The sequence below is a fragment of the Stenella coeruleoalba genome, assembly GCF_951394435.1.
Source record: "Stenella coeruleoalba genome assembly, chromosome: 6".
Lineage (NCBI taxonomy): Eukaryota > Metazoa > Chordata > Mammalia > Artiodactyla > Delphinidae > Stenella > Stenella coeruleoalba.
Window position 1 is genome coordinate 77,973,159 of NC_137151.1, and position 12,667 is coordinate 77,985,825.

General features: G+C 33.7%; 1 protein-coding gene across 1 annotated transcript in view; it reads right to left on the reverse strand.

Moving 5' to 3' along the window:
* Positions 1–12,667, reverse strand: part of NCKAP1 (NCK associated protein 1) — a 99,563-nt gene that overhangs the window by 38,921 nt on the left and 47,975 nt on the right. Inside the window, exons 11-15 of the mRNA XM_079924861.1 lie at positions 11,035–11,131; positions 10,547–10,653; positions 9,670–9,802; positions 7,167–7,248; positions 5,151–5,209 (exon numbers count right to left, since the gene is read on the reverse strand). Of these exons, the coding sequence (XP_079780987.1) occupies positions 5,151–5,209; positions 7,167–7,248; positions 9,670–9,802; positions 10,547–10,653; positions 11,035–11,131 (478 nt within the window). The remainder of the gene's footprint in view (positions 1–5,150; positions 5,210–7,166; positions 7,249–9,669; positions 9,803–10,546; positions 10,654–11,034; positions 11,132–12,667) is intronic.

Consider the following 12,667-nt stretch of genomic DNA (forward strand, 5'->3'; position numbering starts at 1 on the left):
TCACTATCCAGGCCATTTCTGGGGATTATACTTGCATCTACCAAACTTGAGAAATAAAGAAATGTGTCCCTCTGGAACAAAGAGCAAGTATGCTTACTGTTGATGACAAAACAGAGGGTTCCTCAAACTCAGTCCTCCTTAGCTGCAAGACATGACCAATGCATAGCATTCATCTGGGTCTCTCTGTACTACCCACATGAGACACGGAAGCAAGGGAAAAATGATGTATATATACTGATGTTCATGCCACTTCCTGTGCAGTGAATTAAGTCCTTTGTCTCTGATCCAAGACCCCCATGTCTTCTGCTAGTACACATGAAATATTAAGAGACTAAATAATTATTGCCTTTTAAGTAGGATAAAAATCAAACCTCAGCTTCTACAATGGGAAATCTCAGCTTCTACATGGAGGAAATTACCATTCACTGAGGCAGGCACATCACAAAGCAGAGTTTTATATTTGTTGTTTGTGTCTGCCAGTAAAGGGAAGAGAATGAGGAATATGATGGCAGTACTCTAATGGCAAGATATATTCTGGACATTCATCACAAACTCAGTCTAACGGAAGTTTAATTTACTTTTCATCAGATTTAAAGTATAAAGAGAAACCAGTAGTGGCCATGAGTTCAATAAAGACTTCCATTAACTGAGCCTCATTTTAAAAATTCTGAATTAAAATATCACTGTGAAAATAAATTCAGATGAAATAGATGGTGACAAAATGAGATAATTTGATTTAAAACACTCATTTGAAATGCCTGACAACAATGGAAGAAGAAACATACATTACTAAAAAAGAATTGGTTTAAATAAAAGTCTAAGATTTGAACAACCCACGTAAATTAGAAGGCAGAAGAGAAGAAGCTAAAAGAAAGAGTGACTGAAGATGCTTAAGGGACTAATGAGACACAGTGGAATGAGGTGCCTTAGGAAGCAGAAAAAAATGGCAGAGAATACATGTAGAGAAGGAGAACTCTTCTTTTAAGACTACAAAGACTCCAGTGAAGGCACAAAGCATATTATAACATTCCCCCAAATGCTTATCCTTCTAGCCCTGCTCTACTCAAGAAGTGATATCTATAGAGCTCAGGACATCTCTCTCTGGCCATATGCTTATACCTAATAACTCTTGTCCTTCTACCAGATCACTGATCAAATGCAGATCATTCATATCTTTTGTGAAGATATTGATATTTTCCTTCTTGTAGTAATACTTTACACTAAAAAGTTTCTTTACTTGCCCTTTCCTGTGTAAGCTATGTTCCTATTCAAATTCTACCTATCTTTCAATGTCTGGGTTAAAACGTTGCTTTCTCTATAAAGCCATTACTAGCAATTCCAACTTGAATAAAACTTTCTCCTTCCTAAGAAAACTATAATTAATTGTTAATCATACTCTGTTGGTGGCATATTTCAACTTAAGCTTTTAGATTTTTAAACTGCTATTTAATTTTTCATGTTTTATGCCTTGTCTTCATAGCCAGATTTATAAAATACCCAAAAGAGGATTTGTACTCTTCTACAGATTATATAATACTACTGTCAATATTTTATATCCTGCATCCTATGGTCTAGTCTGTAGTCTTAGAACCCTCATTGTTGACCTGCTCTTAATAATCTCTGCAAACCTCCTAGATTCTGGACACTGCCACCCACCTCGCACTTCTGCCCCCTTTTCCTAGTTAAGACTTCTCTGGCTCAGTTTTATGTCCCATTATTTCTTCCTTGGTATGTTCTGACCTATTATCACTAAAAAATAAGAACCTATTATGCAACAGAAAGGGGTTGAGTGACTGTATGTCACAATCCTGGTTAAGAGCAATGTTACGGTTTAAATTATGTCCCCCAAAATTATAATCCCTAATACCATAGAATGTAAAGAGTCTTTATAGAGGTAATCAAGTTAAAATGAGGTCATTAAAGTGGACCCTAATCCAATATGATCAGCGTCCTTATAAAAAGAAGAAATTTGGGCTTCCCTGGTGCCTCAGTGGTTGAGAGTCCACCTGCCAATGCAGGGGACACAGGTTCGTGCCCCGGTCCGGGAAGGTCCCACATGCCGTGGAGCGGCTAGGCCTGTGGGCCATGGCCGCTGAGCCTGCGCGTCTGGAGCCTGTGCACCGCAGCAGGAGAGGCCACAACAGTGAGAGAACCGCGTACCACAAAAAAAAAAAAGAAGAAATTTGGATACACAGATAAACAAAGAAGGAAGACTATGTGAAGAGAGATAGCAATGTCATTACAGTGTTGCATTTATAAGCTAAGTAAAATTAAAAAATCTCACAGAGGGATATATCAATTCTATATCTCTAATGCTCACTCAGATGCTTTATATTCTGCTGTATGACTGCACTGGACAAAGGTAAAATTCTCAAGTAAATTTTTCAAATGAATAAGATTAAGAATCCTGGAAGTATTTAATAAGGGTATATTTGAAATGCATCTAAATCTCTAAAATTCTCTGAACCTAAATGTTGGTTTAGGCACTCCCACAAACTAAGAGTAAGAGACTGAAAGCAGTTCAAACTTTGTGACAATGACTTTTAAAATTTTTGATGTATATATCCTTTGGCAAAGTAATTCCACTTCTATTTTCATTCATTTTATAAGCACTGCTTATGTATTGTTTCAGAGGTTTTTTTTTTTTGGGGGTTTTTTTTTTGCGGTACATGGGCCTCTCACTGTTGTGGCCTCTCCCATTGTGGAGCACAGGCTCCGGACGCACAGGCTCAGTGGCCATGGCTCACGGGCCCAGCCGCTCCACGGCATGTGGGATCTTCCCGGACCGGGGCACGAACCCGTGTCCCCTGCACCGGCAGGCAGATTCTCTACCACTGCGCCACCAGGGAAGCCCCAGAGCATTTTTTAAAACAAGAAAATGTTAATTTCTAAACTTTATTTTTAACTGGAAGAAAATAACCTATAATATATACACATTAAACATTTGGGGATGGTGGTATCTCAAGTATTCTTCCCCTGATCTCCCACTAACCAGCTCTGTAATCTCAGGCAAGTTACTTAAAACTGTGGCTTAATTTATAAAATCTTAATTTCTAAAAATATGCTGTTGTAGAACACAGATCAACAGACACAAAAGTACCTATATATTTTGACACTGGAAGGAAAGAACCTAACAAAAGCAAAAGCACCTCAGGGAACTAAGCAGACTGCCAGAAAACTATGCTCTTTCTATGAGTCCTTCCTGAGACTGTATTCATCTAAAAATCTCTTCCTCAAACACATGGTGCTTATATTTTCACTTTTAATTAAAACACTTTAAAATTTTTTTATGTTGCAGAACAGTATACAGTATAACCTCATTTATAGGTTTGAACATCTAAAAGGATACTGCATAGGCCAATTATTAAGAGTTAATATTTCTGGGGAATGAAACTGGGAAAAGTGCGAATTTTCCTTTTCTACTTTACCTCTGGATACTTTGACTTTTTATAATGAGAACATATTATTATTATTTTTAAATATACAGTTATTGAAAATACCATGCCACAGTTTCCCCATAATTACTAGAAATATTTAAGGGGCAATTAAATTCTATCATTAAATTTACAGTACATACAAAATTTCAGGCTCGAATTTTAAAAAGTCCTTAAAAACTATTTATGTGATGGTTATATATTGAATAAAAACTTTTTAAGTCTAATATTTATTTCTGCATTTCATAAAAATGAAGCTTTTAGCACTAGATCAGGGGATGGTAAACTATGGTCTGTGAGCCAGCTGCCTGCTTTTATAAATAGTTTTATTGAAACGCAACTATGCCCATTTGTTTACATATTAAATAAAGCTGCTCTCACACTACAATGGCAGAGTAGTTATAACAAAGACTACGTGGCCCAAAAACCTAGTTATGTAAAAAATATGATACTGTAATCAAAACTTTTATATTGGTATAAGTGAGAAATATATTTATCCAAATTTAACAACTAATACAAATTATGTCTTCTATATATAGAACTCAATAGCAAAAAACCAAAACAAATCAATTAAAAAAGTGCAGAGGATCTGAATAGGGCTTTTCCCAAAGAAGACATACAGATGGCCAACAGGTACATAAAAAGATGCTCAACATTACTAATCATCAACTCACACCTGTTACAATGGTTATTATAAAAAAGACAATAAATAACAAGTGTTGGTGAGGATGTGGAGAAAAGGAAATCCATGTGCATCATTGGTGGGAATGGGAATGGGTGCAGCTATTATGGAAAACAGTATGGAGGTTCCTGAAAAAATTGAAAATAGAACTAACATATGATCTAACAATTCCATGTCTGGGTATTTACCTGAAGAAAATGAGAACACTAATGCAAAAAGATATCTACACTCCTTTGTTCACTGAAGCATCATTTACAATATTCACAACATGGAAACAACCTAAGTGTCCACTGATGGATGAATGGATAAAAAAAGTTGTGGGACACACACACACACAGGAATATTATTCAGCCATGAAAAAGGCAGGAAATCCTGCTATTTGTGACAACATGGATGGACCTTGAAGGCATTGTGCTAAGTGAAAGAAGTCAGACAGAGAAAGACAAATACCATATGATCTTACTTATATGTGGAATATAAAATAACAAAAAAACAAAACAAAATGAACAAAAGAAAAAACCAAACTTGCAGGTACAGACAACAGATTGGTGGTTGCCAGAGGCAGGGAGTCAGGGGTAGGTGAAATGGGTGAAGGTAGTCAAAAGATATAAACTTCCAGTTACAAAATAAGTAAGTCCTGGGTATGTAATGTACAGGATGGTGGCTATAGTTAATAACACTGTATTATATATTTGAAAGTTGCTAGGAGAGTAAATCCTAAAAGTTCTCATCACAAGAAAAAATAAGCTTTGTAACTACATGTGGTAACGGATATTAACTAGACTTACTGTGATCATTTCAAAATATACTTATATATTGAATCATTATGTTGTATACCTGAAACTAACAGAACCTTTCATGTTAATTATACCTCAATAAAAAAAAGTTTCTTTCATGAAGTAGACTATGTTAGTTATACAAAAGGAGTCTTTTCAATAGGTATATAATGAATATCTTTTTCATATTAAGTTATGTTTTCATGTTAACTAAGGTATTCAATAACAAAACAGAATGACAATGAAAATTATTCTTACCTGTAATCTAAACCAATCTAATCTCATTCCTCTGAAATCAAATACTTCCCCGTCTTCAACTACAATAATAGAAAAAAGATTACAAACCAAATTAATGTAATTAAGTTGTAATTAATATAATTTGTAATAATGTAATTATACAAACCTATAATCACATTTTAAAATTTAAGAGCTAAGACAATTCCACTTCTGGACATATATACAAAAGAATAAAGCAAGGTCTTGAAGATATGTGTACACGAATGTTTATAGCAGCATTATTCACAACAGTCAAAAGGTGGAAGTACCAAAAAGTCCATCAACAGGGGCTTCCCTGGTGGCGCAGTGGTTGAGAATCTGCCTGTTAATGCAGGGGACACAGGTTCGCACCCTGGTCTGGGAGGATCCCACATGCCGCGGAGCAACTAGGCCCATGAGCCACAACTGCTGAGCCTGCGCATCTGGAGTCTGTGCTCCACAATGAGAGAGGCCGCAATAGTGAGAGGCCCACGCACCGTGATGAGGAGTGGCCCCCGCTTGCCACAACTAGAGAAAGCCCTCGCACAGAAACAAAGACCCAACACAGCAAAAATAAATAAATAAATTAATAAACTCCTACCCCCAACATCTTAAAAAAAAAAAAAAAAGTCCATCAACAGATGAATGGATAAACAAAATGTGATATAAACACACAATGGCACATTATTTAGCCTTAAAAAGGGAATAAATTCTGCCACATACTACAACATGGATCAAATGTTGAGGACATTATGCTAAGTAAAATAAGTTAGTGACAAAAAAGACAAATACTGTACAATTCAGTTATGTGAAGTATCTAGAATAGTCGAACTCATAGAAACATAAAGTAGAATAGTGGATCCAGGGGCTGGAGGGAAAGGAAAATGGGGAATTGTTATTTTTTAGAGTTTTAGTTTTACAAGATGAAAGGTTCTGATTATTTATTACACAACTATGTGAGTATACTTAACACTACTGAACTGTACACTTAAAAATGATAAGATAGTAAATTTCATATTATGTTTATTTTGCAATTTAAAAATAATAGGTAAGAGTGAAATAATTCTCATATCCTATAAAGATGATGATAAAGGAGGCAGTTATGCTAAGAGAAGTGTAAAGTACAGACTTCTCTCCTAAACCCTGTGACTCTCAGTTTGCTTACATGTCAATTTAAAGGACCTAAAATAGAGCATGAGGAATCCTGCAAATAGAAACTTTGGATAGCATGCTGAAGTCCCACAAAATAACTTTATATAAACCAAACACAACCAGGCAAGGTTACAGTAGATTCATTACTTAAGTGTGATAGGTTAATAAAACTAAATAAATTTATTACTCAGAAATTTTCAAGGTTTCTGATACCTTTTACTTAAAGATTGTAAAACTAGAACATCATATCAGTCTACTGGAATAGAGTATTCAACTAATGGAGAGGCAGTCTATTATATGACATCAACTTTTGAGATGGACAGACCTGAACTTAAGATCCTACTGTAGTAGTTAACATCTGTTAGAGTGTGGGCAAACCATGTTAAATAATTGGGCGGTTAACCCTTAAACCTTAAGTTTCCAAATCTGTCAAATAAAAGTAGTAACAGCTTTTTAACACTGATGAGGATTAAATAGGATAATACATATAAAGTGCCTGCCCAGATTAACCATTTTATTAGTGGTATCCATTACTGTCATAGGTAATGCTTGGACCAAATATGCACTTTGTTACGATGTGGAGTGCTCATTTTTCTTTATTATTTTTTTATATTACAAAATGCTTTCTTCCCCCTGCTGAATAATAAGAAATGTTAAGCTATACTTCTTATGATTTTATAATCATCACACATCCATTCTGGAAACCTTTGCTTCAGAATGAACAAAGTTAAAACAAAAGAGAACAGGTTAAATATGTCCCAAAATAAGATAAGTAATTCTGTAAAAACTAACTGCTAAATCCTCTCCTTAATAATCTAATTTGAAACCTGATTACAAGAAAATGTTTTTATTTAAAAGACTTATTACCTTGTTTTACACTTAGAGAAGTCATAGTGTTCACAAAAGAGGACATGATGATTGATTCATCTTCAGGGCAAACAGAAAGATTCTGAAAATCAAAAAATAATGATAAAAACATCTAGCTGGGAAGAAACTCATAGGTCCATCAACTGGTAGATGGATAAACAAACTTGCATATCCATAATATGGAATATTTTTCTGCAATAAACATTCCTTTCTGGAATGGAAGGTTGATACACACAATAACATGGATGAATCTCAGAAACATTATGCTAATTGAAAGAAATGAAAAACAAGAAATTATATCATGACAATTTCATTTATAGGAAAAACTTTTTTACAAGGCAAAAGGTGACAAAGAGCAGACAAGGGGTTGCTGGGGGTCTAGAGAGGGAATCAACTACAAAGGTGCAGAAGAAAACTTTTAGTGTTGGAAATGCTCTACATCTTGACTGGTAATGTTACATGAATGTATACAGTTGCCCAAATTCAAACAGTACACTAAAAATGGATGATTTTTATCATACATAAATTTTACCTCAACAAAATTACGGCCAAAAAAAAATCCCTCTCAAACTGGCTAAAAAAAGTGAATATTTGATAACTGCATGTAAAGTAGATGCTAAATGATTAACTTTTTAAAAAGTGGATGCTTAGCTCACAAAAAGCATAAATAATTTTCAAAACATTTAGACTTATACAACAATGTAAATGTACACAATGTCCTATACTATACACTTAAAAATGGTTAAAATGGTAACTTTTATGATATGTATATTTTACAATTTAAAAAAATTTAATACCTATTACAATGAACTATTTTAACAGGTTAATCTTAGTTCTAAATTTAAATCCTAACAAATGGTTAAAAACACTATGCATATACTTTACAACAGAAGTGGGTGGTAAAAAGCTCAGACATTTGAGTTAAGACTTGAGTTCAAATAGTGGCTCTATTACTCATGAACTGTGCAATACTGATCAAGTTACATAAGGTCTTTTTTCTTCACTATACCTACCGTCACAAAGTTGTTGTAGAGAAGTAATATACTATCAATAAATTTGCCAATTATTAATATTAGTATTATTATTGCTGCTGCTACTACTATTACTATAATCCCAGAAAAAAATAAAAAATTAATTCTCTCAGTATTGTTAAAATCCAATTTATATAAAAGACACCAAAAGACATGGAGTGACTTAAAAATTCTAACACTTTAACATAAATCTGTAAAATATATTAATAAATATCCAACTAGTCACAGTAAGTTTCAAAATGCCATGAAACCAAGAGTCTGGTTTACTTTTTTAGATTGTGATAGCACAGTAGACTTTGGTTTATCTGGTAAGTAATAAGTATTCCAAAAAAAACTGCAGCAAAGCAATAACACTCTAAGCATAAAATCAGCTTTTCTATCCCCCCTTTTAATAGACATTATTAAAGGAAGCATATGAGCTCCATCTAGTGGATAAAAGAAATAAACTAGTTTAGGATAGTAAACTATAAACTGTATATAATCCAGGGTAAACAATTACATGAACAATTTTTTTTTAATTTGCATTTTTAGGTAGGTTTGAAAGAAAATTCGGATATCAAAGTATGGTTATTTATGTGGAAAACGAGTAGTTTTAGAGTAGTCTTAATATAAAGATAATTCGTGATGCTCTTCCTCTGTACCATGTTAGCTTATAGTAGTTTATAGACATTTGATTTTTTAAAATGAAAACACTGAAATATTATTTTCCTTAAAGTCAATTTATTTGGCATAAAAATAAATCTATATTAAGATTAAAAAGACTGAATCAAGAAATTATGGAAAGCAAAAAAATGAAAAAAGCTAAGACTAAAAATCAATAGAAGAAAATGCAAACTGAAAATAAAATTAGGACATTTTATTAAACTATGACATCTAGATGAATTTTTTTTTTTACTCGCCATTCTCTAACACACTATGCAAAAAGATTTATCTTCTGTTTTCCTCTAATACTTAATTATCAATTATAATGTCTCCATGAACTCTTCTTGATCTCCATAGCCACTGCCCAAGTTCAGGCTCTCAGCAGCTCTCACTTAGCCTACTACAGTAATTTTTCTTCTGATCTCTCTGCATCCTCACTTGGCCCCAGGCAATCTATCACCAACACTGAGTCAGGGTGATCTTCCTAAGTATTAAATCTGATTTATGACTAACCTCCTCTTTTGCAAGACCCTCTATAATTTGGTTACTGTACCTCTCCACCCCCAAGATAAAGAATTATTCCCTGCATGTGTTCACTATGAGTTTTATACACACGTAAGCATAATGCCCATCACACTGAACTACAACAAAATGTTTTTGCCCCTCTAGATGATGATCCCCTTAACAAAATATGACCATGACTTACTTACATTTGTATCTTCACCACTTGGCAAAAGATTACTTTCGTAAATGTTTACTGAGCAAATAAATCAGTTATTAGAGAGGAGGGAAATAAGGAACAAAAGGGAGAATATGACATAATTTTTTACCTGCACAAGTTCATTGAGGACAACAGCATCAAAGCCAGAAAGGTACTGCACGTAATACCTCTGCATTACAGGTCCGTATTTCCTCACATGTGCTCTAAGCTCTTCCATGTAAAATATTAATTCAGCAATGTGCCTTTTTAAAAAAATTCAAGAAAAATATTTCAAAAATTAAATTCACTGTTATCAAGGAAAATATGAAATGCCTTTGATATTGCTACATTAAGTTTTTTCCTTAGAAAAAGCACTGTTAAATATTTAATGTCAACTAATTTCTTTTTATATTATTTCATATAAATAAATCATGGAAAGCAAAAAAAAGCTAAGAATAAAAGACTGATAAAGGAAAATACAAAATAAAAATAAAATGAGGACATCTCATAAATACATCATTAAAAAATCATAAATGAAAGAAGATTACAGTATTAGGGAGAAGTAAGATTTTTCTGTATGCTCTTATTTCTCTGATTCATTTACCTAACTTGTATTGAGGGACCGTGGACTAAAATGAGAGAAAGATATTACAAATGACACAGTTGCAACTCCATTAGGATTCTTATTCAAATTTTTGTGTAGTACATAGTTTTGAAACATGAATTCCATAAGAAATACTATACTATAGCAAGAAAACAAACAAGAATTCTATGACCACCTAGAGTACTAAAGAGAAAACATTTAAAGCCCTAATTCTAAGCTAAAGTTGACTTTGCATTGTAATTCATATCACCTAACGATATATTATAAATACTCCCTCCATTACGACAAATATGAAAAGCCTTAAAAAAAGTTTTTAAAAATAATGTTACTTTAGTCCCCAAATTCCATAGCCCATAAATCAAAATATACAAATATTATACTTTTTAAATGTTGCTAAACTTACTTATCTATAAAGTCATCTGCACTCTTCTTTGGCATGTTATCTGCATGACGAAGTAGCCAGATAATTTCATCACGGGCAAAGGATAATGCCATAAAAACAAAAAGTGCCTGATAGATATTAAAAAAATAATAATAACATTATTTACTCTCATGCAAAGATTAAAAACAAAACGTATTCATAATCTTTCTCCAAGTGAAAAGTCATTAGCAAAACTGATAATACCAACTTTAAAAGACAGAAATGAGAAAACAGAGGAAAACTTCAATGTATCAAGGAAAGCATGCACATAAGCAAGATGTGAGGAAAATGCAGGAAGGTCTGATTTACGAGTGCCAAGTCAGCAAATCCACTCTCAGCTAAATATAAAATACACTTATGTAGTCCCTGACTCAAAGTTTTGTAAAATTTCACAGAGAGAGAAGAAAAAATTTTTTTTAATTTTAATATGATACACTGATTGTAGTTGAAATAAGGATTAAATCAATTACCTTGGGACCTAGCAAGCCAGGTTGATCAGAGAGGACAGTAGCCAATTCTTTCAGTGCAGACCTTAAAAACTTGCGTCTTTCTCTGTGCATTGAACCGCTATAGGGAAAGACACCCACCATTACAGTTTATCTGTTTCTTGTAAACTTATTATTGGCAATTAAATAACATCATTTCAGGGTCAACTTCCAAAGTTTTCTTAGGAAACAGAAGCCCTTACAAATATCTTCTATGTGTTTGTCATTAAGTGACTTTCCAATCTCATCTTTATCCCTGCCTTTCTTGTGCTGTTTTTAACCATGCTTATTTTCTTCTCTCTAGCTATCAAAATCCTACCCAAACTTCAAGACCAATCCTTCAAGAAGTATTTCCCAATATACAGATGTCTATTTCTGAATAATTTCTGCCAGTTTAGTACCATATAGACTAGCACTGTATAAACTATACTGTGAAATCCTCAAAAGTAAGCACTGTTCTATTGTATACTTGTCACCCCCACATAGAATCAATAAATATAACTTAATAAATATCTGATAATCTATATCCTCCTTTATTAGGTATATTCCTATTAAATATATAAAACTGACTAAATAGGGGCTTCCCTGGTGGTGCAGTGGTTGAGAGTCCGCCTGCCGATGCAGGGGACACGGGTTCGTGCCCCAGTCCGGGAAGATCCCACATGCCGCAGAGGAGCTGGGCCCGTGAGCCATGGCCGCTGAGCCTGCGCGTCCTGAGCCTGTACTCCGCAACGGGAGAGGCCACAACAGTGAGAGGCCCGCGTACCGCAAAAAAACCCAAACAAAACAACAAAAAAGAAACTGACTAAATAAAAGCTATATTCAATAAGGTACTGGGATGAAATCTATTTGGTGCTACTGTTCAAAAACAGAAAGATGAGGAAAGGATAATCATAGATATTCATGTACTAGGTATCTTAAAAATAAAATACAAATTAGAAAAATTTATTCTCACACATTAACAAGGAAAAAAAAAATCACAGAATATTCTATGAATTCCAACTCCTCATACTATTCAAAACATACACCATTCCAAAAAAGTTTTAAAATTTAGATAGTTGCAAAAAATAAATGGCCACACACACACCACACACACCATATGCCAAAAAACTAAGTATTGATAGAAGAAATATGCAACACCAGAAATTAAGCTGTGACACAACAGATTAATTTTAGAAGACACATTAAAACCCAATCTTTGCCTATGTGACCTCAGGTTCCATCTCTCTAAGCTTCAGCCTCTCATCTATAAAGCAGGGATGATGACATCTGACTCAAAAAAATACATCTTTCATGATACCTAATATATAGTACCTTTACAATGTCAGTATAATTCTAATAACAAGCTCTCTTTTAACTGACAATAATAAACACATCTGGTGTAATAGCTAAGAAGAAAGTGGGCAAATGTTTTGATTATTTTGCTACTCAGGGTCGCTGCAAGGAATATTAACATCCAGAGAAAATATGGAGTACTATGGCACGTGTTAATGAAGGATAAGAATTACTACTCCTCACTATTTATACCTGTTTTATATAATAAATAAAGGGAATAAAAATGCCTTACTTTTAAAAGATCTTTATAAAAGATAGCTGAGACACCATATATCTGCCTAGG